This window comes from Phalacrocorax aristotelis, chromosome 6 (assembly GCF_949628215.1).
Source record: "Phalacrocorax aristotelis chromosome 6, bGulAri2.1, whole genome shotgun sequence".
In the NCBI taxonomy this organism is placed as follows: domain Eukaryota; kingdom Metazoa; phylum Chordata; class Aves; order Suliformes; family Phalacrocoracidae; genus Phalacrocorax; species Phalacrocorax aristotelis.
In genome coordinates this window covers 61,516,211-61,544,010 of record NC_134281.1, presented here as the reverse complement: position 1 = coordinate 61,544,010, position 27,800 = coordinate 61,516,211, and the positions used below count along the sequence as shown (strand labels likewise).

General features: G+C 44.3%; 1 protein-coding gene and 1 long non-coding RNA gene across 5 annotated transcripts in view; one reads left to right on the top strand and one right to left on the bottom strand.

The window, feature by feature from the left end:
• Positions 1-477: 477 nt before the first annotated feature.
• On the bottom strand, positions 478-23,734 carry LOC142059423 (uncharacterized). The gene is made up of 5 exons (XR_012661338.1): positions 23,644-23,734; positions 12,147-12,227; positions 4,783-4,871; positions 3,204-3,291; positions 478-2,999 (listed from the first exon to the last, which is right to left on the bottom strand). It is a non-coding gene; the product is annotated as an uncharacterized LOC142059423 (long non-coding RNA).
• A 99-nt stretch (positions 23,735-23,833) lies between these two features.
• Positions 23,834-27,800, top strand: part of COL11A1 (collagen type XI alpha 1 chain) — a 163,924-nt gene continuing 159,957 nt past the window's right edge. For all 4 annotated transcript variants that reach the window (XM_075098258.1, XM_075098259.1, XM_075098260.1 and 1 more), the window contains exon 1: positions 23,834-24,473. In XM_075098258.1, coding sequence (XP_074954359.1) covers positions 24,359-24,473 — 115 coding nt within the window. In that variant the 5' untranslated portion in view covers positions 23,834-24,358. The remainder of the gene's footprint in view (positions 24,474-27,800) is intronic.

The window sequence follows — 27,800 nt, the reverse complement described above, 5'->3', positions numbered from 1 at the left end:
AGGAGAGAGAGATGAGGAGGAGGAGTTTGAACTCCTCACAGAAGCTTCTCAGGGCGGACTGATGGGAGTTACGACTACTGAAAGTCCAAGTGGTTTTTTTTAAGTTCAGGTTTCAGAACGCAGAAAACATCTCCCCTTCAGCCAGCTGCTAAGAACGGCCTCCCTCCTCTGCCTGCAGCAACCTCAGTATGTCCTGTTATGGCTTTGGGTTCTAGAGCTGCCTGTAGAGCCTGAGGTCATCGTTCCCAGGGACAGGAGCAATTCACCAAAATCCATCCCATGGACACATAGATATGTAGCACGACCGTGTAGCCCTTCCATAGGAAATCAGCTGAAAAATGCTGCACTCCTGATTCCTGGCCCAGGCAGTGCCAGCGATCTTGTACTGCCAATTCCTCCAGCAGCCTGGCTATCGGAATTGGTAGGACTCCTCTTAGCAACACCCCAGCCCAGGGCCACCAGCAGGACTTTGCTTCGAGGCTCCCTGCAGCTACGCTGCTGGCTCCAGTGGTCTCCTGGAGCAGCCGGCACAGCACGCGACATGGGAGAACTGGCCATCGACTGAAACTCCAGTTTAGAAATAACTCATTTCTGTCAGTTTCTGTAACATCAATTTTACACATTGGACTTTGTGGTTAAAACAAACGATGTGCTACTAGTTCTTTAAATAATGTAATGGAACAAAAAAAAAGCATAGCACACGGCTTGGATCCATTTTTGGCACTGGCATAAAACTCACTTCCAAAGCAATGCGTTAACTTAATTTCAATTGGATTTTTTATTAATAAGGAGACTGATTTTACTATGAACTGAAATGAAAATGTTAAAAGAAAACAGAGCTCATGTTTATATTGTATTATACAGCAAGGCACGAGGCTCCTGAAAGACAGGAAACTGATTGTTTGAATTGGTAATTCTCAGTTTTTTCCATTCTGAAACTCTATCTACTCCCAGGACCTTCTTGTGTCTACTCAGGAACTAGAGAAGATTTCCTGTCTGTTGAGGAAGCATACAATAGCCAGAGGCAGAACAGCTTAAGACTTACAATTTAAATACTGTATGATCACTGAAACAGCTGGATCATGCAAATTCATTTTCTAGTATCTTTAGAAAGCACTCGGATGCTTTTGTAGCATTCACAAAAATAAGCACCACTACACTGTGTCAGATCCAAGATCCCTCTAACCCAGTATCCCATCCCAGAGAGTGGCCAGGAGAAGCAGCTTACAGGGAGGTAAGAGCATCTCCCAGTGCACTGTCCCGCTTCTAGAGCTCTGCTATTGAAGATGTTCTAGAGTGGAAGCATCTTCACCACCACATTTGAAAGCTACTGACAAAAATATTTTGCATTAATATGCTTAATTGTTTTTTGAATCTATTCGTACATTTAGCATTCAAAATAGTGCAGCTACAAATGCTACCATTTCGAGATGCAATATGTGAAAAAGTATTTCCTATTTTTAACTTTAAACTTAGTGATAACTTCTTCATGTGACTCCTAGTATTTGTCTTATTGTCAGAATCTGAGTACTGAAGTATAGTGCACAGAAAATTATCCAGAGTAATTCCAAGACCTCTTAAATTTTTGGTAACCATTTAGATCCCAACATGTTATGTGCATATTTAAAGTAGTATATTCAGTCTGAGAAACACAGTCTCTTTACAAAGGCTTAAGTGTTCTGCCACCTTTTCACAGCAAAATCACCCCGTAACTCTGGGTGTGTGCAGCAGGCGAGGGTTGGTATTTAACACAGAGCAGGTCTCCCAGCTCACAGTTCTGGTGAGCACCACAGAATTTGGATTGCCAATGGGAACTATGTTTTTCTAGATGAAAGTTTGAAACCCCTCATACTGACTGCAGATTTACTACAAACACTTTCTAGTTTTGACTAGCCTTGGAAAAGACATATTGGTATAATAAGCAGTTAAGAAATTTAATACTCCTCCCAGCTTATCTAAAATACATCAGTATATGTAAAAGAATTTGTGTATGCCTTTATGTGAGAGAAAGCTGTTGAGAAACCAGTTCGGAAGCTTTCTGTCAAAACATTTACTATGACCTGAAACACACTTACCTCGTCTGCTTTCTTCAAGAGCTTGTTAGGTGTTTCTACCTTAAAAGTAATATGACATTACATCCTTTTTCCCACGTTTGTCACACATTCACGTAAGAAAGACCCATTTTAGAAAAACGGAAGATGTAAATGAATACCCAGTTCATGAACACATGCAAAACTGAATCCTGGTCTAACCATTTTACACCGACATACTGCAGTTAGTGAATTGGTCTCTTGGTGTCAGTAACAAAGAAATATGAATTATTGTAATCCTTAATACTTAGTGTTTACCAGTAGCCTACTTTATGATCTAACTGCTAATTCCTAAATTATAAGCTTTACAATCATCCTCGTTTTATTCAAGACAAAGTTACTATGCTTAACTAGTAAGTCCCTAGCCACATTTTCCACTGCGTTAGCTACATGAAAATAAGGCTTTTTTTGTAAGGCTACATATTTAGAGAAAATGCTACAAAATTGCCCCTGTATTAATAGAATCCAGAGCATTCCTTGGTGGTGGCTCAGCACATTACCATGTGAGCTGCCTGCCCTTGAAAAGGCATAATTTGATCTTAACAGCTTTCCTGAATTCTCTGGTAGTTACAGAGAACAAGTGACCACAGTGCAGCTCCTCAAGCAGAAAGCTGAGTTTAGAACCACAGTGATGCTGACTTATACGTTTCTGAATTTCAACAAGAGAAGGAAACTTCTTTCTTGCAACTGAGTCTTTCTGATTCTAGTGAAGAGTTGGAAAACTGAAAATAGCAAAGTGGTCCCAGATGGAGGCTTTTTTTTTTTTTAACTAATGGCTTCTTCAGTGGCAGAGCTGTCCGTCAGCTTCAGTAGATACCTCTGCGGAGGGTAAAAGGCTGGGTAGTGTTGTGCTAGACCAAGAGGAATGTCAGGGAAACACTAGAGAGAGCAACATATGTACTCTCGAGCCTATAAAGTTAAACATTTAAGAAAACGCCATCAGTATTGTTCAGTGTTGTTTCGGCACACTGCTTATTTCCCTTGCTAGATGTAAATCTTAATTACCAAGAAAAGGAGTAGTAGTAACTTAAGTGATATCCAAGGAATAAATTTCCCCAAAAGACAAAAGAGTTAATAGAAGGTTGTAAAGCATAGAATAAAATAACTACATACTTCCTATCAGCTGCTTTTAAGCAAGAGAATGGAGTTCAAAGGCCACATGCTGATCTTGGCTGCAGCAGGGCAAATCCAGAGCGGCTATCTGTGAAAACAGTAGAATTGCTGAAGATTCACATCAGCACGAATCAAACTAACATTTGGCCATTAGAAATGTCATTTTGAGGGGGTGAATACTTATCCTGCTAAGCTGATTTCATATTTCTTTTATCAGAACATTGGTAAATTCTATTTGTAGCTATTTCTGTGGGTTTCTTTCCTTAAGTTGATGGTTTTTTCTTGACTTGCTTTTGCATCTAGCATCTTAAGGGTGGTGTGCTATTAGGTTTTGATTGTGTTTTATTTAAGTAATGCTGATTTTTGGATTAGTGAGATGATGTGAAGTGGTAGTATTAATAGAGATTGACCAGTAAACAATCCAGAGCCGTCGAGGCAGATCTTTAGCTGGGATAGAGGCAGACGTTGGCAGCCTGCCTAGAGCAGAGGAGGAGTGAGCCTCACCAGGGCACAGCACATAAGATGTCTCTGGCAAGCGCATATGAGTAGTGGCTGAGAGGATTTGACAGGCAAGCATAGATGGCAGACCCCATATCTCCCACAAGGATAAACAGAGTGCCAAACAGATAAAGATACACAGCTTTAAGCTGAAGAAGAGCTGATGCAGATAATTTCTACAAGGATGCTATACACATCAGTGAACAGATATTACGTAGAATTTGGAAGATAAAAATGTAATAACTTTTAAGCAAAAAGCATAGGACAACGATCTCCATTTAATTTCTAGTGAAACTTGTTACTTTTACATTGAAATGAATAGCCCATGTTTGGAACTGTATAGAAAGATTGGTTATGTCTCCAACAGAGGAGATGTATGATGTATGGACCCAACTCCATTATGCTCACTTTCTGCTTCATTAAGAATTAACATTAGAAATAAACAGTTTCTAATTATTTCATTCAAAATGGATAAATTGAGGATATTATATGTAACTATATGTAACAGTTTCTGCAGGAATTCTAGTGGGCTATCATTAAAAAACCATTAATGGGGCGTTCCTTAACCTTCAAAACACAGGTCAAATCTTTGTTTGAAGACCACACAGATGTCAAACATAGGAAAACAAAACAAATGGCAGTTGATCCCAGTCTCTACCATAAAAATTAAACAGCAGTTCTAGGTGAGGTAACTAGCATCAAGACAGTGTCAGTGTACAAAGTTATTAATGAGAAAAGCAACAACCTGTCTTGGTACATAAGCTTGTTAAACAGCTGTGAATGTTACAGTTTGCTTGCATACATGCAGCTGTGCCACCAGCTAGAATTTGGGTTTAAAAAACGATGTTATCAAATTATATATTTTGAATATACTCATAACAAGCTGGTATTTCACAGTAAATTATGCTCTCAGGTGGTACTGAAAAAGAAAACTTCCTTAGAAGTCTGATCTTCAGCTGAAAGTATGCCTTATAGTTAGAAAAATAAACATAGAAAACACTAACCTGATTATTTAATTATTAGTTATGGAAACAATAAATATCAAGGTACTCACAAGCAAGCTTCTTTACAGCAGGCTGACCTTTTCTCCCCACCAGACTTTCAGATGGTTTTCCAGTTTACACAACAGTAGGCTAATGTTTTGGACACCTGGTATCCACTTTGGCACATCTGAAAAAAAACCCAGAAGTTGTAGTTTACTTGTGGTCTAGCTAAGAAATGTGCCATAATTGGACCAGCTAGTGATTACCCTCATAACATTAGATCACAGAATTTGCTTATCAAGATGGTGTTAACATTTTATCTCGTGAAAAAAGACAACATTGATTTAAAAATAAAAACTTAAGTGTTTATATGCAATGGGAAGTTGTATGGTATCTATAGTTCAGGTCATGGAAATATCATTACTTAATCTGCTGTCCAAAAATACATTGTTGATATTATAGATTTCTTTCTTCACTCTAGTTTAAAAAGTTGAATTCAATCTCTCTATTTGAAATAATAAGCCTTCCTGAGAGAAAATTAATTTTCTTTTTTTTTTTTCTCCCATGGAGAATTTAACAATTTATACTGAGAAAAGGTTTATGTGTGATCCTTTTCTAGAAGTTCACTCCAGATTCCTTTTTTGTGCATTCCTCTACTGAACAATCAGCTACCACAAACTCCAAACTTCACGTGTTCATGTGAGCACGCAGGTGCATGCACACAGTAATATCTGCAAGGAAACCCATGTTTGAAACGTCAGAATTAAACTTGTAATTTACTTCTCCCCGGCATCTCAAAAAGCTGACGCCACCACCCACAGAGGAGATGAGTACGGGTGGATGGTTCATGAGAGGGAGACTGAGGGTCGGGTTATAAGAGGAACATGTGCAGGAGTGTTTTGTGCTGGAGATTTACATGGACGGAGGTGGAAGCAGAGCTCTGGGGCAGTCTGCCAAAGGCCAGTGCTTTAGTAAAGAGGCAGGGGCTTTCTCTGATATTGCCACCTTAGCACTTTGCAGGGATGCTGGCAAAGACCCTCTGGCGTTTTCTTTCTAATATATTAGCAAAGTGACTGGTAAAAGCAGTGCCTGCAAAGAACCAAGTATCCAACTGCACTGGTGAGGGGAAACACCCACTCTTGCACCTGGAGCGCCTCCTCCTCCCCCTCCTTCTCCAACCCTGGGGGTCACAGGGCTGTTTCTCACACTTTTTTCCTCACTATTCACCACTTTCGTGGCATTTTGCCCTTTCTTAAATACGCTCTCACAGAGGCACCGCCAGCTTTCTCCGAGGGGCTGGGCCATGGCCTGCGTGGGGCTGGTGGAGCTGGCTGTGCCCAGCCCCACAGGCCTCCCCTCACAGGGGCCGCCCTGCAGCCCCCGCCGCCAGCACCTTGCCACAGACACCTGGTGCAAACGTGAGCTCCGAAATTTCCTAGGAAAACTTTTAGTTCCTGTTCATAAGACTCTCCTGAGAGCTAAATAGAACTTGTAGATATCAATGGAGAAGGGAATGGGTGAGACAGGCAATGGAAATTGGTTTCTCTTTTTGTTGTATGATTAGGATGGATAGAACCAAGCCTGGGAGAAAAACATCTGTGAGTAACTTTCAGCAAGGCTCCCCCTATAACCAAATATAACCCAAAACCTACAGCTTACGATTTCTCCTGCCCTTTTCCATATTTATGATTCAATTTCTTTAATAAAACTGGAGACCCACCTCATGTTGTCAAGGTGAGGCAGCTGGGAGGATGGGGACAAGCTGCCAGCAGCAGAGGCGGGCTGGGGCTGAGGCAGCCCTCCTGAATAGAGCCTGAGTCCCTCCAGGACAGTGAAAGCAGCTCCGCCAGCTTCCCCCAGCTCCAGGGGACACGAGGCAGACCCCAGCGGGCAGCCGTAGCTGCCTTTGGCTAGGCCTGGGCTCTGGGCCCTGGACTAGTGCCACCTGCCCTCTTGTGTCTTTGGGGGTTTCTTAGGTGGAACTCGTTAACTGATTGAGGAATTAATGGTGAAAATGGGCTTGTGTGCTGGTTTCAGCTGGGATAGAGTTAGTTTTCCCCGCAGCAGCCAGGATGGGGCTGTGTCCTGGATCTGTGCTGGGAGCAGCGCTGATAACCCAGGGGTGGTTTCGCTCCTGCTGAGCGGGGCTTGCACAGAGCCAAGGCCTTTCCTGCCCCTCACCCCACCCCACCAGCGAGGGGCTGGGGGGCACAAGGGGCTGGGGGGACACGGCCGGGACAGTGACCCCCACTGCCCCCAGGGCTGTCCCACACCACACGGCCTCATGCCCAGCACACGGAGCCGGGGGAGGAGGAGGAAGGGGGGACGCTGGCAGGGATGGCGTTTGCCTTCCCCAGGCACCGTTCGGCGTGATGGAGCCCTGCTGCCCTGGGGATGGCTGAGCCCCCCCTGCCCGTGGGGAGGAGGGGATGGGTTCCTTGGCTTGCTCTGCTTGTGCGCGCGGCGTTTGCGTTCCCTGTTACCCTGTCTTTGTCTCAGCCCACAACAGTGATAAAAACTTCATGGTAAACCACACAGTTGTATGTTCTTTTAGAACAAACATATATCATTTTTAGATATATTCATCAACGTAAGACACTTAAATTGAGTTATATTTTAAAATTACTGTGATTGCAAAACAGACTGCCGTAGTCTGATGAGTCTCATTCTGCAGACTTTGGAAAGAGAGAAATATATAACTGAAAAGTTGTATTCATTGGTTGATTTCAAAGGCAACCAGATCTGTTTTATTTTACGTAGGAATGTTAGACTTTAAGGTCTGGCATCTCAGGACTCATTAATTCAGTGTAATTTCCCCTTTTTAATTATATCAGTCTCCTAGTTCAAGCTTTCACTGCTTGTTTCTTGCTCTAACAGACTGTCTCAAAGCAATTCAACATTGGTCAAAAATGGACTATTGCCCTTCTGGGCTCCAGGTTAGCATAACTGTGAGACGAAACTCCATAGCTGGTGTGGGGAAAGTGGGAAAGGTACATTTTTGTGGTGCTTCCTTTAAAGAAAGAAGCAGTCAGCTGGCTGCAACTGCTCAAAGGTTTGGAATGTTACAGCCACGTTGTAGGAGGCTGGCTGAAGAGGCAAATGCAGGTGAAATCATGAAGGACACATGATAAGTGAAGTTTATCACATGACTCCATAATTCCTCATAATTAAATTCACCAACATCCATATGTTAACAAGCAGGCAAAGAGACAGTTCCACCTTAGCTTCACCACAAGAATCAACATATTTGCCTTAGAAAATCTGCTTTTATAACCCTGTCTGACAGGGCAGTAAGCAAGTCAGGACTTTTAGGCAGAACCATCTGCACGTTTTCCTTAGACTTAGCACTTCAAAAGCAGTTAAAGTTTTCAGTTCCTAAACTAGGTTTTAGTAGAACCCAAACTGGAACAAGGTAGCTTTTCAAATAGATGAAATACAAATCTGTTGAAAGAGACAGGTTCAAATACCTTTTGTAAGTAATCTCCTCCCTACTCTCAGTACATGTACATCCAAATCCTGCTCCCAGGTCCAGCAGTTTTCATTCCTTAGATTGCTATAAGCTCAGCGTTCCTTTTTAAAGCCTAAGGATACTTCCCTTGTCCCTTCATATGTAGCTACATGGCTACTCCCCACCTCTCACAAGAATTTCCCAGGACCTCTGCAAACTCCCCAGCTGCTTGTACTGAGCTGCAGAAGCTTTGCCAGCTGAGCATGGCCAGTAACACTCAGGAACTAATTTCAGAGAAGCCCCACCATCCCCTCCCTTTGGAAAAGTTCACCTGAACTGAATAAATCCCTCATCAGGCCTATTTTCACCTGTTTATAAAACTTAGCACGAAACAAGCTGTGATCAAACAAGTGGCACAACACACTTCCCATCACACCATGGCTGAAAGATGGTGCTCAGCTGTTAATTGTTAACTCTAAAATTATATGGCTGCTGAGTTTAGCCTGCTTGCTTTCACAGGGCAGCAGGATGTTCTGCACTGCCCAGCCTTCCCTGGTTGTGTTTCCTGGCAGTACCACAACAGTGGAGAATCCTTAGAAGCTCTCATATGTGGAGCTCTACAAAGCTTTCCTTCAACATGTGCTTAATCAAGCAGACTTCACTGATCTCTGCTCTTTTCACTTTAAATGAGACTTTTTAATTTCACGCTCAGATATTTGCTGGATGGATATAAGAGCATATTTCTTTTGCAGGCAACAATGCTTTAATGGAGGAGGAACAGCAGGGCAGTTTGTTTTTTGAGACAGGTCATCTTTTTCCCATGAAATGGCCTTTACTGGTATTAAGAGAGTTTGCTGGTTTTTTTGGTTTTTGGGTTTTTTTTTTTCCCCAAACTCCCCAAACATAGGTTTGGCATAGACCTTGACACTTAGAATTTTTCCAAACAAATTAATGAAAAACTTGGATCTGAGTTACCTACCAAATTATGACTCTCAGAATACACAGTTCTAACCTGATTAAATAAAAGCAGCAAGCTTTTAACAAATGAGGATGAACACATTGTTTTAAAGTGAGACACCTAGCAAGCGAGAGAGGAAGCAAAGCACTAAACATCTATTTTTAAGGGGAATTTTTCAGGAAAAAAAAATAACTCCTGCATTTCTTCCTGCTGTCTTCTGCACAGAAAGAAGCCACTGTTCTACAGGCCAGACCGTTCTGCCTTTGGGGAGGGGAAGTCAGGAACAGGGAAACTCCCTGTTGAGGGGACAGCAGCAGCAGCATTCCCATGCCTGCAGCCCATTCCTGCGGCTCCCACAGCTGGCAATTCAACAGAAAAAGTGGGTAAGGCAAACTTGTGGTCAGGTTTCAAAGTTAGTAGGCTGCACTAGCTTGGCATGTTTGAAATCAAACTGTGCACTCTTTCATTCCAGTTTTTAATCGTCTGATAAATGTAGGTGTCTGAAATTTTATGAATATCTACTGTGACAGTGTACTATTGCTCTCTCAACCACCGCAGTTTTTAAAACATTGTGTTTCTCTTTCTCAATGCAGTATTAGATTAAATTTCACACCGTGACGAACAGTGTAAGGGCAACTAATATTAAATAAATTAGCAGCTTCACTTTGTAGGGTAATTTCATTGGTCTTTCTAAACTATTTTTTCTCAAAACCAGTAAGTCCAGGGAGTTACAGAAACATACCATAAAGATATACTACCAAAAATTATGTTTCTAAATTAATAACAGGCAACAAGCTACCATCTCTTTGCCATTACTTTGAAAGAAACAGCTCCAGAGTTTTATTGGGAATTTAAGACATATTCAAAGCAGATAATAACATGTAAATTCCTTACAGGCTAAGGTAAGCCATCGGGGAAATGACGCCTTGGAGACAAAGTAGTTCTGAAAAATCAACCCTGACAGAGATGAACAAAGTGACAGACCCACAGGCAACTGAAGTCAGCAGCTCTACCGCTTGTGAAGCCTGCCAAGGAACATACCATGCCCAGGTATTTCCAGCTGCCTGTTCATTTTTCTCATTCCTGTCAAAATGCATCTTTCTTGCAACACTGTCATTCACAAAACATTCACTTCAGGCTCCAAAGGCAAAAAGGCCAAATGCAGAGCTCTAATAATCTGACATGAGTTCACTGGAGTCAGTAGTTATGCTCGCTTATATTCATGAAGAAATTTGTCTGTGTCTTAAAATGCGGGAAATTCTGATCCTATTCGGTTAGATGCAATTTATCATGAGTCTGTAGGAACTTAAGGGATTATTTCAAAAGTTAAAACTGCAAGACTGGTGCTTATCTCACCATCTGAGATTGTTCTACCTGGTTTTAGCATCAGTATTTCATGAGGGAAATTTTTCACAGTGAGGACAGTCACCATGGGAATAATCTCCCCAGGGAAGGGGTTGGCTTGGCCACATTGGACACCTTCAAGAGCCGTCTGGACAGGGTGCTGGGCCGTCTTGTCTAGGCTGGGCTCTTCCCAGAAAAGTTGGACTAGGTGATCCCTGAGGTCCCTTCCAACCTGGGATTCTGTGATTCTGTGAGTCTTTCCCTGGGCATCACTGAATGATGGAGACTGAATGTCCATTTGCATTTAGTGGTTCTTCTCTCCCAAGGCAGAGCATTGCAAATAACCCTTTCTCACTCCCCTCTTCCTATACGTCTTTCCAGGTTTTTCAACAGAGCTGGCGCAGGGTCTGGAGCACAAGTGTGCTGGGGAGCAGCTGAGGGGGTTTAGCCTGGAGAAGAGGAGGCTGAGGGGAGCCCTTCTCGCTCTCTGCAGCTGCCTGAGAGGGGCTGGAGTGAGGGGGGGGCTGGACTCTGCTCCCAAGTTCCTAGTGATAGGATGAGAGCAAATGGCTTCAAGTTGCATCAGGGGAGGTTTAGACTGGATATAAAGAAAAATTTGTTTACTGCCAGAGGGGTCAGGCCCTGGCACAGGCTGTCCAGAGAGGTGGGGGAGTCACCGCCCCTGGGGGGGTTTAAAAGATGTGTAGACGTGGCACTTTGGGACATGGTTTAGGAGGCCTGGGGGTGTTGGGTTGCGGGTTAGACTTGGTCCTAGAAGGTCTTTTCCAGCCTTTATGATTCTATGATTCTATGATTTTGGGTCCCACAGAAGAGCATCTACAGTGAGCTAATTATCCTTTTTTTTTTCTTTTTTTCTTTTTTTTATCCACTTCAACTCTTCTCCAACTCAAAATAATAGTAACATCAGTCCAGTTTATCTGGGTCTTAGCCACCATCCAGATGCCCAAGAAATACATACTGATTCTACTCTTAGTATATAAAAACCACTGCCTACACACAACAATTTTAGAAATTACTAGCTACCTTGCAGTAGTTGGAGAGATGACATATATATATAAAAGAGACAGATATATATATATATATGCACACGTGCCCCAACAGGGTACAGAGGTATACTTACTTAAAAATTAAGCACCTGTCAAAATGCTAGGAGGATCAGAGTCATAGCTGGCTTGCAGATGCAGGTATAAATAAAAAATAGAAACAGTATTTATGGTTAAGATAGGTAGGATGTTCTTACCTAGGGGAAAGTAAAAGATGAGATTGCTATCTGGGATGAATTTTGAGCTTTTTACATACCTAAAAATAAAAACAGATGTATAAAATCCCACTGGCATAACAAAGCCCAATTTAGAAAAGGCTGTTGCCTGCAAATGTGGTGATCCTTAAGGTCTATCTTTAGGAGGATTGAAGGATTTTGAGCAATCTGGGGATGATAGCAAGGTGGCTAAACAATCAATATTTGGAGTCAAATACGTATTTTTTCTCTCCATTTCTCAGTCCCACTCTCATATCTGATTATAATTCAGTAGAGGATTAGAAGACTGAACCATCTAATACATTTTGGAAAATGACTGCAGTCATCATCTGGCATCAATCTGGATGCAATAGGTTAATCCTTAGCATAAAATATACATTGCCTCCTGCACTTCAGAACCTGCAAACATACACTGTAGATGCTATAAACATACCTGAATCTTGATTTCTCCAGAGGCTGAGAATCTACACGAATACTGCACCTGGCACAGACAAGCAATCTCTGGTTTCAATGTCTGAAAGCAGTACAAATAAATAAGCATATTTCAACAGTCGTTATTTTGCCCACCGTAGTTCACAAATTTTGCAACTTGTTTATAGGCATCTGACAGTACTGCATTTTGGAATGTTCAGATTTTATTCTGATCGACGTTTTGCTTTAGCAAATCTAATCTCAAGGCATTCTGTATAAATTCATCAATTTTTTTTTCATCACGCCTATAGAACTTTCAGTATATAAATAAGCAAAATATTTACATCCTCATAATTGATGTGAAAATTGCCAGAACAAATTAAATACTGAAAGAATTGAATTCTGGACTCATCAGCAGCTAATGAAGATTTTTATCTAGTATAAAATTTACTTATTACTATGATAACTTAATAATCAGTAGCCTAGTACTGTAATCTTGAGTGTCAGGATCACATAACTCATAAAATAATACATAGTGGGAGAAGCAATGTAATGGAACTCGCATTTCTTTAACTAAGAATCCAAATATGAACTTTCATATTCCTATCTTTTTATTGCCTATTTTATAGTACGTCATGAAATGAATATTAATAAATTAAGGAAGATTTTAATCTAGAGTTTTACATTTTGTTTCTAGGAATCTATTATAACTTCCTCCAGTTTACTGTTTTCATCTTCCGCAGCTATCACTACTCTAGTAGACCTCATTACTTTTTGCTTCAGTCCAGCCTGGCTACAAATGAATCTAATTATTTTACAGTTTGGGCAATGTGCCTGGCAGACAGCAGGGCCTGGACACCCACTGCTGCTTTGAAGATACATTTTGAAAGAAAAACTTGACTTTTTTCTGATAAAGTTAATAATTTTCATGGTATTGACTGAAAAATAATCATTTTCTGGAAAAAAAAGAGAAGAAAATAAGGGCAGTTGAGGTTATTACAGACTGCAGACATACAGAAGCTTTGTGAGCACCCGTTTGATATGGTTTTCAAAGTGTTAAAGGGAGATTAATTCCGCTAAGACTGAATGAAGTAGCAATCAACATACTGAACATTCAGTGTAACACACATTATAGAGCATAAAGGCGAATGACAGTGTCAAGATAGCATCAAATAGGAAAGTTAGGAAATAGTTATGGGAAATATAGTGTATGCAGAGATGTTCTGCTGTCCTGCACTGGCTTATTCTTTTGTGATTCTCACAGACCTGCTATATTCTCCCGTTTGTCCTAATATCAGGTGCAAGTATTCACATTTTATTACAGTAAACAATGATTAAAATAACATTTTCAAGAGACTCGCCTTTTCAACATCCATGCAAATGCACAAAGACGTGCAAATACGCTGCCTTTGAGAGAGGAATTGCGTGCTCTGCAGAAATCCATGTCCATGGACAGGCAGCTCAAGGCGATTTGGCGGTTTTAGTGCAATCCTTGTTTCATTATTCCCTGTCACATGAACTACTCGACGCCTCTGGGAGCTGCTCTTAACACACACAGCCCACCAGACTCCTGGGACTGGTCCCCAAGGCTTTGACAGGGCTTATGTACCGAAGGCTGCCCCACACTGCAAAAGGGCCATGGTCAGCCCTAAACAGATTTTTCAAATCTTAAACAATTAAAAGGCACTAAATCAAATTAAAAGCTTTGCCATATCTCAGTTTTAAAGCTACTAGACATAACTCAACCACTTTCCTCAAAGGGGTTTCTTTTCTTTTTCAGTGATAAATATAGAATTATGTCTAATGAAGAATTATTACGTGGCATGATAATGCTTGTGAATCAGTTCTCGTCAGCCAGTACTCTTAAAATGGCCATTATTTTGCAAACTGAGGTGGATAATGAGAAATATTTGAACAAGTCTGCCAGCACTCTCATGTTCCAAGGTGGTTATCATTTGACAAATCCTGTGAGTCCTTTGATGGAATGTGTTATTTTGGAGGAATATGAGTGAAATATAATGAGACTTAAATATTTATTGAATGATAAACTGTTAATGTATGTTTTCTTTTATTTATTTATATGCACATTATGTTTTGGCCCTCCTCTTCTCAAACTTGGGCAAGTGAGATGACAGGCATGAGGCAGACAGCTACCGGAGGCAGAAGGCCTCCCTGGAACGTTACCTTTGTTTTCTCAGTGCTCTTTCTGATAGAACAGGTTAAACGTTTATTCTACTCCAAAGTACTTCAACAATTGATTCAGCTGCGAGGTGTCTACTCATAGGAAGAGGAAGTAGAAGACTGTCATGACTAGGCATAAATGAATTTGCTGTTAGCTAGTCACCTTCTTCGTTCTCTCCCTGTCTTAATTTCCCCCAGTTAAAGGAACTGCGAGGGTGGTAGCAGCAGTGTTGCCAGAAACTAATAAACACGCTACAAGTGTGTGACACATGCAGACCATTAGTCTGTGCCTGCACTGCCTCCTTGTGTATTATACAGGCCGCCAGGACTCCCCCAGTACAAAACAATGCCACAAAACAATACAGAACAGGGACCCTAAGAGGCCTTCTACAGCTAAACATCTGCGTTCTTAATTTGTCACAAGGCGTAATTAAAACTGGACTGTGGTATGTAGATGTTGGCCCACTGCTTCAAGAAAACTGATGAAAGCAGAACGGGTCAGAGAGACTCTGCCTGATAATAAGATAAACAGTTGGCAATAAGAGCAACTGAGCCTGTCCAAACCGTCCCCTGTTAGTTCCCCCAGCCCACGGATCTGTTTCAACTGGTCTGAAGCAAAAGGAAGTCTCAGATAAATCGTAAAAACAAACGAATGAAGGAACCAATTAGATACCCGCAATTAAAGGCAAACATTTGAAAGTGTTGTGTTGCAAAACCATGACAAACTTATAATTAAAGGTAAGTTTTTGTTAGCCACGGATTAAATGCAGAAATGGCAATCAAAATGCAGATTTTTGACAGTTCTGGTGCATAATGGCAATATCTACAAACCAGATAGAAACTGAGAAACTAATCCCTACATCAAACACGTATGTCTCATTTTTAGTTGTCTTAAAAGAGGGAAACTCTGGTATACTTAATATGTCATGTTTTAGGGACATATTACACATCACACCAATTGCTCACCTATTTTTTTTTCTCTTGAATTAAGTATAATTATGATTACAACAGGTTATGATCCCGAGAAGAAATCCATGCAAATGAAAAAGGAACGGTGGGTTGCTGTATCAATTACACTGGGCCGTGCTATAAAGTGCCAGTAGGTGGACCTTGAAAGATTAGGGAGTTTGGCTAAAATAAGCCCCAAAAACTTCAGCCGAATTACCAAGCTGAGCTGGCAATGCTACGTGATACTTGATACTTCCTGCCGCTTGCTGAACAGGATGAAAACGTTGTGCTGTTTATTTGCTGTAAAATGCTATTTCAGCAATATTATTCTCTCTACCGAGGAAGGTGCAGGAACTTCAGACTATTCTACAAGGCAGTCATGATTAGAGATCCAACAAAGCCAATGAGACCAGGAGGGATAGTGAGTGCTGCTTTTCTTCAATGAGCTGCACAGGGTGACAGAATTTTAACATTCTCTTTTAACCTGAGGTCAAAGACAGAGCACATTCCCAGAACAATTCCAGTCACCAAATCTTCCATTCACAGAGGTGGGATCCTATGGATCCACAGAGAAACTCACGTCCCCGTCACAGAATACGCTGTGGCTGCTCAAGGTCATCTGCCTCAGCATCAGAGCAGTGCTGACTTCTGTGTGTAAAGCAAGAAAGGAGGGACTTCACAGAGAGTTACAGATTTGTCAGACTACATCTACCAATGGAAGAACAAAGTTAATGAAAAAATTGTTCTTAACTGTGGCAAGGCTTTATGTAAATGCAGTCAGTTACTTTTTCTCTCATATAACAATATAGATGCACACCGATAAAAAGGAGGGTTGGGGTGTAGAACACGTGAAGGAAGATGTGACACGAGGAGTGCGTCAAATTGGCAAAGCGGGTAGGGGACTCAAGGAGAGAACACATGCCCTCATCTTGTCTGCACAGACAGGTCAGAATCAAGCAATAAGCAAGTTTTTCTCCAAACCACCCTGACCTCCATTATGACTAAGTAAACAAAACCAACAGAAAAACTGAAAATAATGCATTAGCTTCTGATAACACCAGTTTCTTTCCTCTCCCTTTGATGCAGAGGATCCACAGGGAGAGGGTTCTTCATCCTTCTTTTCCTAAACCACAACGTTAATCAGACCAATAACCACAGCAAACATGAAACTAAGAGACTGGCCCCTAACACTATCTCTGTGGCTCACACGAAATCAGCTGACAGTTCAGGCTCTCCAAGTGAATTCTTCTCAAGGCCAACTGTGATACACAGCTAGGTGATCAGCGCTTACAACAAAACAAAAGAGGACGTGTTCTCCTAACACCAGCAAGACCTGCAGTGTCTGAGGAAAGCAAGACTTTTGCGCTTTTATTGCCTAATAAGCACTAAACATAACCCCAGTCCTAAGCATTACTTTCACTGCAGCAAGGTCTGTACAAACTGTTTGAAGTTGTAACCTTAGGTGTGGTCTGTTGGCAACACTTACACCACACCTGAACTAAGACAATAGCCCATGAGACATCAGAGCTGCTCTTACCTCAATGAGCTGTGCAGAACACAACAATTCTCCGGCATGCTCCAGTTTTCATTTCCCAAATGATACCTCCTAACTCCACCCCAACCCCTAATTTTATATGCATACATATGATTATTGAAAAGAATTATTCCATGCAATATCCTATTCCTGCAAGCTGTGTAGAATCTGGCTAGAAGTGTGGGTCTTGAAAATATTCTTTTCTACCCTAATCTTATCCCTAACCCTCACTATACCCCGTCCTGAAAACAAGGCATTGGCCACTGATAGCAATAAGCTGCTTTGTGTTCCCCAGCAATAACCCGGCCTCCTGAAGTCACCTTTTGTAGCGTAACCTTAACAACAACTGTATACAGGCTTGGCAGATGAAAAAGTAAACTGAAAATCATATACGGGATCCCAATGATAGCAGACCACTTTGAATCTCTAGATCCAAATAACTGGGTTGTCTATCGATTAAGTTGTTGAGTCCTCACCCAAACCTCTCCTCTTTTGACAGCAACCTTCCTAACACTTCAGATCTGTAAAAACTGGTGGTGAACTGGGGTCTTGACACTTTCCCTAGTCTTAATCTGAAAGGCTGAATTAATCATTGATGAAAGAGAACAGAAGGCACCAGCCTGCAGCATCACTGGTCTCTTTCCTCCCTCTAAGAACCTTCCAGAGACTAGCACTAAATTGGACTCTAGATAGTAAATCTAATCTCAGCCCTATTCAAATCAGACACCTCAGGGCCATAGAACAGTCCCCAGTTATTTTATTTACTAGATTCAGTCTAAAGATTCCCAAACAGTAATCCCAAATTCCTATACCTACCTCCAATTCTAACTCTCGCATTATTAATAACTACAGGATCCATTACTAGAGGAAAAGCCAGCAGCTTCTATTCATATGAACTGAGTCTTACAAATTCTGGGAACACTGGAGATTCTACCATACGGTATGCTCTTTATACTTAGTCATCCATTTCTAAAACCCTAGCCTTAACAACCTGTTTTAAACACTAACGACACGCTCCTAGGGCAAGTATTCCTACAGAGGTTGACCGAGGAGAAGACAATATAAGGCTTCTAGCAGCATCTGCCCTGTTCTCACCTCTGTAGCCTCTGCAGAGTCCAACGCTAACTTGTAACTGATACACAGGAACCTACAGATGTAATCTAAGACAATATCAGTCTCTGGTGTTCATTTGTATTGTTCCTACGCCTACCTGCAGGGGACCCTGTAGAACAGAACATTACTCAGGGATGCAGACACATTGTATTGAAAAACCTAAGCTCCGACGTAACAAAAGCCTTGTTCAGATATAGAGAATGATTTCCAACTGTAAAACAAAGCACAGACCCTTAGCTTATTTCTCCATCTGGTGTAGGAATATTATTTTCTCTTGAGAAAGAAAATGACGAAAGGCTTTGGCTGCTAACTGCATTAGCACAAAGCTTCCTGCCAAGATTTTTGCATTTAAGAGAAATTAATTTACCTGTTGATGCTTTATTTTCCTAAGCCTTAAACCCTCTGCCTAACACTAGACTTATTCTCAGCTTACAGGAGAAAAAGGCATTAGTTTCTGTCAATTGGTATAAGGCGCTGGCTTCTGTCAATGCCTACCTCCTTCTTATCTCCTTGTTTCCCACAGGTTCAAAATGCAAGTGGAAACTGTGACAATTTAGAGTGCAAGTATCAGTGTTAAACTCATTGCTAATAGTAGTTTTATTTTTAGGAAGGGCACCGATTTCTACAGGAAATTGCAGAACAGTACATCAGATTCTGTTAACACCTCCCTGCTACTCACCTTTGGCAGTCTTGCAGAGTTGAGCGTTACTCAGGGTTTAGGAGAGTTAGGATTCTCAAAGTAATCTAACACCATTACTCGAACACCAACTATAACTTGAATTAACTAGCACAAGCCTCATAGATAATGTTAGTCAATGGTTTCTGCCAACACACTTAACTTTGGGGGAACTTGTAGAAAGCTCCCCCTGAACTCTTTGCTAAAACCTTCAGCCTAAACCTAACTGTCATACCCACCTCCTAAACAGATAGTCTACTAGTTGCTATAGGATGGGTATAGCTCCAGGCACAGGTTTCTGTCAAGCTAATTACTGTCTCCACAGGTCAGCAGGGTCCAGGAACAATCTGGTTTCTTAAGACTTCAAAATCCTCAGCCCTAACCCTGTGCCAAATCTTTTCCCTTTTCTTATTGTTATAGGTGACATGAAAGCCTACAGGCAGAGACTTCATCAGGTACTGGCTTCTATCAACAGCAATCTCTGCAGACTCTACAAAATCCAAATTCAAAACCAAAAGAAAATGTCCCAGACTGTAACTAAACCCCATATATAACCTCTCATATACAGGTTATGGAAACACAAGGGCTTTTTTATACTATAGTATAAAACTGTAAGAGGTAATGGGTTTTCCGGCCCAGGCCCCTTCAAGCTTCCGGGGGGACTGTCAGATCCACAGTAGAGTTTCTGATAATTTCATTTCCAAACCTTCTCCTATTTCAACATCCTACAATAACCTACTATCTTTACACTGTGTATTCCAAAACCCTGACTTAACCCAGTCCTAACCCAGTCCTAACCCTAATTTTATGAAACCTGGCAGCCAAGTCCTAAAACCGAAGAAAACCACCATACGCCTCTATGTTCTCTCCCAGAGAAACCTAGAGAGGAGCAGGAAGCAATGCCAGAAGCAGAAAGGGAGGAGGGTGTAGGAGCAGGCGACGGGAAGGGAAGGAACGGCTACTGGGAGCAGAGAGACGAGCAGCTACCAGAAGAGAAGCAGCTTCAAATGCGACCAGTAGCAGCTTGAATCTGGCCTCGCCACCCATAAAGATTTGACAATCCTACATTGTAAACTACATATTACTGCAAAAGGGGGAGGCAATCAACTGGCCTAGAATTTGCCTGACTGGAAAGACTGTGAAAAGGTGATAGTTAGGAATTTCGTATGGCATGTTACTCTGCTTATCTTCTTTGTACCCACCCGCAATTCACTTTTGGAGCACAAAAGAGGTTTAATTTTCCTGGTTTCCTAGGTAAGGGCCTGAGCTTTTCTTTTATTATCCAACTCCCTTAAATACAAAAATATCCCTTGTTTCCATAAACCAAGTTCTGGCAGAAGGATTATATTTATTTATGAGGGATCATCCCTAAAGTAAAAGACAACACAGGTTATAGTCTTGCTTTTGTTCAAACTTGCTCTTATCTTCATGATCCTGGAGAACAGGATGCAATTTTGATGGTTTACATTTTTATCTCTCAGCGCTAACTGTATGAATGAAAAGGGGATAAACCCCTGCAGCAAAAGAGAGGTGTAAGCTCCGACCAGCTACAGCGCCCTTCCCAAATCAGCAGTCGCCTCTTTCAAACAGCAGTCAGGTCATTTAATCCTTTAAATCCCTAACTCTAACCTTAACGCTAACTTTATTCCTAACACACTCCTAGAAGTTTTAATCTCTCACGTTGGCGTTTCTGGTAGCAACTCCAATTAGTATGCATTCTGTTTACAAATGTAAGGAACTTTTCACTGGAAACTGTACAAATTCAACCTTCAGAATAGATACATCAACAAATACGCCTCCAATCTGCAGCCACATCACAGTCCTGTTCTGGACTCCTGCTTCTGGAGCTGTGCAAGGCCGCACAGTGCAGCCGCACCCAGCCACTCCAGCTTTGCCCGGCTCAGCTGAAGAGCCTTCTTCACGTTCTCAGCAGAAAACAATTAGTAATCTGATGTTTCTGTAGGCTTTTGGCTACAGAATGGCTAATGAGTACTGAACTATGCTCTTTTGTATAAAATTTCTCTTACTGTTGTCTGCCCTCCCTAATTTTTGGGCATCTCAAAGAAAGAATCAATGGGCACTGGGCCATTCCCTAGCCCAGAGAGCTTGGTGGGGCACAGCAAAAGCCTCGGCTTCATCCTGCAAAACCTTAGACAGCAGAACTCGGGGGAGCTCCGTGAAGCTGTAAGCTATCCCTCGTAGTAGCAAATGGTACACTACGCTTCCCGAAGATAGAATCATGGAAAGAAATACTGTCATTTATTTTGTCTGTATGTATGCGTTCATATATGTCTCTCCCTTTAAAACTGCAAAAAGAAGCCCATTAACATTTCACCTAGCAGATCATTCCACTGGTTTCCATTTTTAAGACACCTTTTTTCACACGGGTTCACGTCACTGAAGCAGTATAGCTCACTTTTCTTCCCAGTATTAATCACACAATAGAAAACTCTTAGAAAACATAGATCTGCACCAGAAATGAGATAAGGATGAAATAGGCACCACCATAAATCAAATCAATTACAGTCACAGAGAAGGCAGTGGGCGATGGCTTTTAAGACAACCATTATTTTGCAATATTCACTTCTGTGCTGGAGAAAGAAGTTTTAGAAGGCATCAACATCCGTGTGAAGCTAGAAACAAAGTAGTTTAACCCAAGAGAATGTCCCTGAGATACACGGAGACCAACAGCAAAAGCGTACTCTTCCTTACAGCACATTAGTTATTCCCAGTGAAATGACCCCTTCCTACAGAGAGGAGTCTCTTGCTTTTGGTGATGTTGAGGAATATGCTAGGAAAAACCCAGCACGATTTCAAGACAGCCAAAGAACATCCCATTTACAGTCACGTTTCCTTACAGTGCCTATAGGCTGAAGACGGTGAAGCACTTCTGCTGCGAGCTCCCGGTGAGCTGTGGTGGCCCAAGGAGTGTGCTGTCCTCCCCAGAGCACCCAGCCCTCCCCCGCTCTGCCCCAAAACACACAGCGGCCCACCTGTGCGCACACAGAGAGCAAGACCTACTATTTAAACATGGCCTAATCTGCCAACGTTGATGTAGCAGGGACGGAACATAATGAATGTCACAGTGCTTAGGCTTTCTTTTCACTATAACTGTCGTGAAGACTAATGGGGAACACGGAAGCCGACGGAAAGAACAAACCACTGTGGGTCACAGTTGGTTCGAAAAATAACCTCATTCACTTCTCTTCTGTTTTTCTCTGAAAACATTTTCACGTTTTAACCCTCTTTCAGATTCAAGAAAGAACATATTTCTCCCAAAATTACATCTAAGGGTTTAAATTTTCTACCAAAAATCTTTTAAGAATAATTTTATAGCGCTCATAAAGCTTATCTACGCTCTAAATTGTTATCTATTCTTTGACATCTTTCCGTTGCACCTAGGCTGCAATCACCTCACTCTGCAACACCATCATGGCAATTAAGAAGATTACAAAGAATAAGTAAGAAAATCAGTTAAATGGAAATCAATAGCCCTTAAATACTGCACTTGACGGGCTGCGAGATGTGGTTTGTCACCTAAACGGCACATAACTTTTCTCTTGTAACCACAGAATCTGACGGTAATTTATTACATGTGTGGCTCGATATGCCGACATGCAAAAAATAACTGAGCTAGCTCTAAGAATATGCGGTTCTGGTACTAGAATTAATAGAGAATTATACAGAATTGTATATTACTATAAGCACGCTACCTCACCTGGATTAATACATTTTTCCTTCTAATGCCTTGCGGGGATCTAAAATTCTAACAAATACTCAGCATTTTGTCCTGTTTGTTCTGCTTTGGATTGAAGGAGGATCACAAAGATCACTGGTGTCTTCCCACCGACACTTTGGGGGCTGAACCACATCTCCTAAAATGTAAATAACTGTAAGGGCGCTGTGTTGAATTCCTCTTCTCTACACTGTGAGAATACCTGTCCTTTTTCACCACCTACCTGAAACGCTTCCGTTTCCTCTCTTGGGCAGATTTTTTCCTTTCTACTAGGATGCAGTTTAGGTGTATTCATTCATTCTAGTAGGAAGGTCCTCAAAAAAATGTCAGAGGCAACGTGCAGTAAGAGACTGGAAGTAGCAAGAATGCTGGTGACAGAAAGATGTGTAAATTATAAGCTTCAAGAGGAAACACAAAACTTTCTGGCATAGGAGATTTTCCAATGACAGAGTATTAAGAATAAATTGTCGTTGGGAGAACCTAGTGACGACGTAACGAAGGAGGATGAAACATCAAGGCATTAACTTGATCTGTTCTAGGAAGCATCTCGCGAGCGACTGAGAAACCACAGCCTGGCAGGGCAACCATACCAGTGCTAGTGCGCTGTTCCTCACTTTCGGGGGCCTGAACGTGGTCAGGGTTTTAGGTGGACGATTGTAAGGCCAGTTCTGAAGGAGCCAGCTTTGCTGGAAGCGGGATGGGGATGGCATTCTGGCGCTGCGGCCAGCCACCTCCAGTGCCCCAAGAGCCCCATGTGCCGCGCCACCGATGGGCACGCAACACCCAGCACCTCGGGGAGCCTGGACGTGAGGGTGCCGCCGCCGCCATCCCCTCCTGTCAATCTAACAGCAACGGAGCCAAAACCAAGGGCAGAAAGGGCCAGGTATGTTAATACAGTGCAGTAAAACGTAAGATGTTGTAGGAACTGATAATGCACTTCAGAAATTTAATCTGACATATAAAAGTAACACCCATTTTGTGAATAGACCGTAAGACATTCAAGTAGAAAGGTCTCAGCGAAGGCAAACGTTCAAAGATTGATACACACACCTCTGCTAAAGCGTGACCGCCTTCCTCCCGCTCGTCCCGTTCCCCGGGGAGCCAGGGCAGGGCCCGCCCCCGCAGGACCCAGCTCCGCCAGGTGTCCCCGACCCGCGGGTGGCTCCCCGCGGCCCCGGTGGGCGGCAGGACACGGCGAGGCCGGCGGGTTTCCCGGGGAGGAGCTGCCGCCCCTCGCCTCCGCTCCCCAGGGCCCGACGACGCGGGGAGCGGGGAGCGGGGAGCGGGGACGGACCCCCCCCCCCCCGGTTCCCTCTTTCCCCGTCGCTGACCTGCCGCCGGGTCCCCCGCGGGGGAGTGGGGACGAGCTGCGCCCGGGCGCGGGGGCGCCCCGCAGCGTCCCGGCTCCCCTCACGCACGGCTCTCCCCCCGCCGCCCCCTCCCTCATTCCCCGGCTTCCCGCTCGCCCCGGCGACCCCTCGCGCCGCGGCCGGCACTGCGCATGCTTGGGGCGGCGGGCGGGAGGCCGGCGGGCAGCGCCGGCGGGCAGGGGATGGGGATGGGATAGCGCGGCGGCCTCCCCCGCCGCCCTCCCGCCCCGCCGCTCCCCGCCGTCCCGGTGCCCCGCGGTGGCGGTGGATGAGCGGCCGGTGCGGCGGCAGCGGCGGCGGCGGCGGCAGCGGGACGGAGGGCGGTGCTGTGGGCGGCCGGCGGAGCCGCGCCATTGGCCTCCGCCCGGCGGCGGGGCTGTCAGTCGGGCCGCAGGGCCGGCCCCGCGGCCGCCCGCCCAGCCCTCTGAGGGGATGGAGCCTTTAGGGGCATGCGGCGCTCCCCGCGCCTCGGTTAAAGCCCCTCGCCTCCCTTCAGTCTGAAGGCAGGGCAGCGGGAGGGCGGGCCGGAGGGGCCTGAGCGAGCGAGGGGGGCGAGAGCGAGCAAGCCCCGCTTATGGCTCTATAGGCGAAGTCATCTCTGGGAATATAGCGGGAAGGACGGAGCCGGTGCGAACTGAAGGCGCCCGGGTTGAATTCGCGCTTGGGGGTGCCCAGCATGGAGGTGCAGAGATGGTCCTCAAGGTGGAAAACGAGAAGGTGGCCCTGGGACTCGGCCGTCACCCTGCTCGTCACCCTCGCTCTCCTCCTCCGGGCTGCCGAGGTCAGAGGAGGTAAGGAAGCGGAGGGGAGCCGGGGGGCCCAGCCGCCCCTCTGCCGCCCCCCACCCCGCCGCGGGGCACGGCTGGGGCCGCCGCCCGGGTGGAGCCGGTCCGAGCGTCTCCGGGGGGCCGGGCAGGCCCCGGCAGGGCGGGCAGGGGACCCCCTCCCCGGTGCGGCGCTCCGCGGCGGCTGTGTTTGAGCGCGGCGCCGGGGATGCGCGGGCGGGCCGGGAAGGGCTGAGGGGGACGTGGGGAGCGGAGGGAGCTCTGCTCTTCCAGCGCTGAAGTCAAGCTTTGCGGAGTGCGCGCGATTCCGCGCCGTGTTGAACTTACGGGGTCGTTACTTTGCTGAAGTTCACCGAGTTGGGGCCGCAACGGAGCGACAAGTATCTGCCGCCTCCTCCTCCTCCTCGGGCGAGGAAGGGGAGAGCGGCGGGGGGAGGCTCACCGCTCGGATTTTCTCCACTCTCCGCTTTTCTTTTTTCCCTTTTTCAAAGGGTTTCAGTGGGCAAAAAGTTTTCCAGGAGGCGAGGGGAGGAGGGAATGTACTTGAAGGGCCCCTTTGCCGGCCGCTGAGGAGAGCAGCTCCCGGCGGCGGCGCCCCGCAGGTGGGGCTGGGGGCGGGGGGCTCGGCCGGGCGGTCGCTGGGCTCCGCACGGGCGGTGTCGGCGCCGGGGCGCCGTCCCCAGCCTCCACCCCCTTGCAGCCTCCCTGGGGGGGCCGAGTGGTCCCTTAGGTGTCCGCGGACCCGGTGGGGTCCCGCTTGCGGCGGGAGCAGGGGCAGCCCCGCGCTACCACCCCGCTGCTCCCGTCCCCGCACTTCGCCGTCGCACGGCTCAGCCCCGGCCCTCCCGCCTGGGACGGGGCGCTCCGGCCCTCGGAGGTGAGCTCGGACCACGGCGGGGCTGCAGCGGCTGACCCCGCTGGCGGCAGCGCTCCCCTCTCCTGCCGCGGGTGAGGACGCTGCCTCCCTCCCTCTCCTTCCATCCATCCCTCCCCTTCCATCCCTCCCTCCCTCCCTCCGGCGCATCTGGGGGCCGGTCTGGTTGGGACTGAGGTTTGTATTTCCCTGTGGGTCTGACATCCATGCAGGATGAGGGGTTTAACTCTCTGAAAAGAAAGGTTTAACTTTTATGCATTTATGATTTCGGTGAGGTATTTCTTGGTCTGAATGACCATGTCCGGAAGGAACAGGAGCCCCGGGGGGAGCAAAGCCAGGGGATGGGTGTGCCTTTGGGCCCCTCATCCCTGGGTGCCGCCTTGGCGGGGCTTCAGCTCCCCTGGCGAGGAGGGGCAGGTGTCACCCCTCCGCTGCCCCCCTGGCTCCCCAGGAGCTGCACCCAAGGCGCCGGAGCCTGCAGAGCTTTGGGGGTGCTGCTCGTCAGGGCTATGGCAAAACTGAATTTTCTCAAGAAGTGACACTGTCCGCAAAGCTAGGATAGCTTTCTGATGCTGCTTTTCACGTGACCCTTCCAGTAGAACTGACTCTACACCAGTCCTGCTATGTGATTATCTTTACATAATGGGTTGGATGCGAGCAAAAAGTTAAAATCTAAACTCAAGCAGCCCAGGAAAAATCAACAGAAGTTACCTGGTACTTACTGAAATACACTTAGCAGCATTGTTTTTGGTAGCTCTATTAAAATGCCGTATTAAAACTCTTCTCCTCTAGGTTTCTGTGTAAAAGACATCTCAGAAACATAAAACTACAGGCTTCCCGTCTTTGTAGACTTGTTCTGAAAAGAACTTGGTTCTTGAACTTTTCTGAAATGCAGCATGCTGTTTGCTTAGAAACTACAGGGAGCTGTGTGTTCGGGGCTATTGAAGTCAGTAAGAGTTTTTCCATTGACTACAGAGGGAGTAGAATTTGACCTAATTTCCCTAATGGAGTACAAGGGAGATGTTTCTGAATCGTCTTTTATGCATTCTAATCTTATTTAAAGTAGCTACAAGATAAAGTAGGACATAATGATTCATATCTGAAGGTAGGGGAGGGGAGATACTGAGGAACAAAATAAAAATAGCGTACTACAGCAGGTAAACAATGTGACTAAATGAAAATTCTGGGTAAAATATGAATCCTTGCCCTTATAAAGCTGTCAAATTAAATACTATAGTCTTCAGGCATCATTTCAAAAACTACCCCTATGTAAAGAACATTACATGGTATGTTCATATAAAGTGTTAATCATATAGCAGTGACTTCTTTTTAAGACCACAGCATCCAAATCCATTCCATGTAGAGAAACCTCAAAAGATTCCTAAAATTCTTGACTTTTTTTTTCAAGTTTCTTTATTTAACACAAAAAAAAGGAGAAGTATGAGGTGTCTTTCATTCTACCACGAAAGGGGGAGGGGGGTAAAGATCTGATGGGGCTCTCCAGTTATTTCATCTGGAGACAGAAAAAGTTTCAGAAGCACAAAGCAACTGAATGGGAAAGGCAGTGACTCATGTTTGGTCAGCTCGGTGCCCACCAGCCCTTAAGCAGCTCTTTTTAGAAAATATTTTTGCTTTATGACTTGGCTAAAGTAAACAAAATTCAGTATTTTAAAAGACATCCTTTGATTTCCTTTCTCCTTCCTCACCTTTAATACTGGATCTGTTGGTAATGTGTTTGGAATGAATAAACTCATTTAGTCGAAATGGCATGGCTTCAACGCTATAAATTTTTTGTAAGGGCCTGGCATCAATGCACTATTGTGATGCTGATTTAAATTTCATGGGCAAGAAATGAAAAATCAGTCTTTTTATTATTTATAAGGTGATTTTTTTTTTTCAAGCAAATAGAAATCTAGCTCATAATCTAAGTGCAGAAAGATTTAAGAATCCTTACTGAAAATGAGGCTGTGAAGCTGTACATGGAAAATATACTTTGGACCTTCTGTGTAAGTGACAAGCAGATTTGTTTCTAATACAGAATAGATACTTTTTACAGTCATCTTAGGAAATACAAAGGTTCCTTGTGCTTCTCCCACACAGGCTTGGGAACTAGCAGGAGTTCTAGGTGCAGCAGGAATGCAGAACTGGGCCCGCTAGCAATGGCGAAAGGAAGGTTTTCTTTGTGGATGCACACTGAACACTGATCTCTAATTGCTTAGTGAGTTACTCTGGGAAGCTGTGGATCTGTTCTTGAATGAAAACTGTTTGTTGTATCTGGCTAGTCTCAACCTGTACAAAAAGGTGTTTTGAACCAAAAAGTATGAGTCTCTTCCTACAACTGTTAGTGATGTAAAGCACTGTTGATTTGATCCGATCGATTCGCTTTTAAAATTGAAAAAGAATATAAACGTTTTCATAGTTCCTTTATTTTCCAGTGAAATAGTCTTGTGTGTTAATTT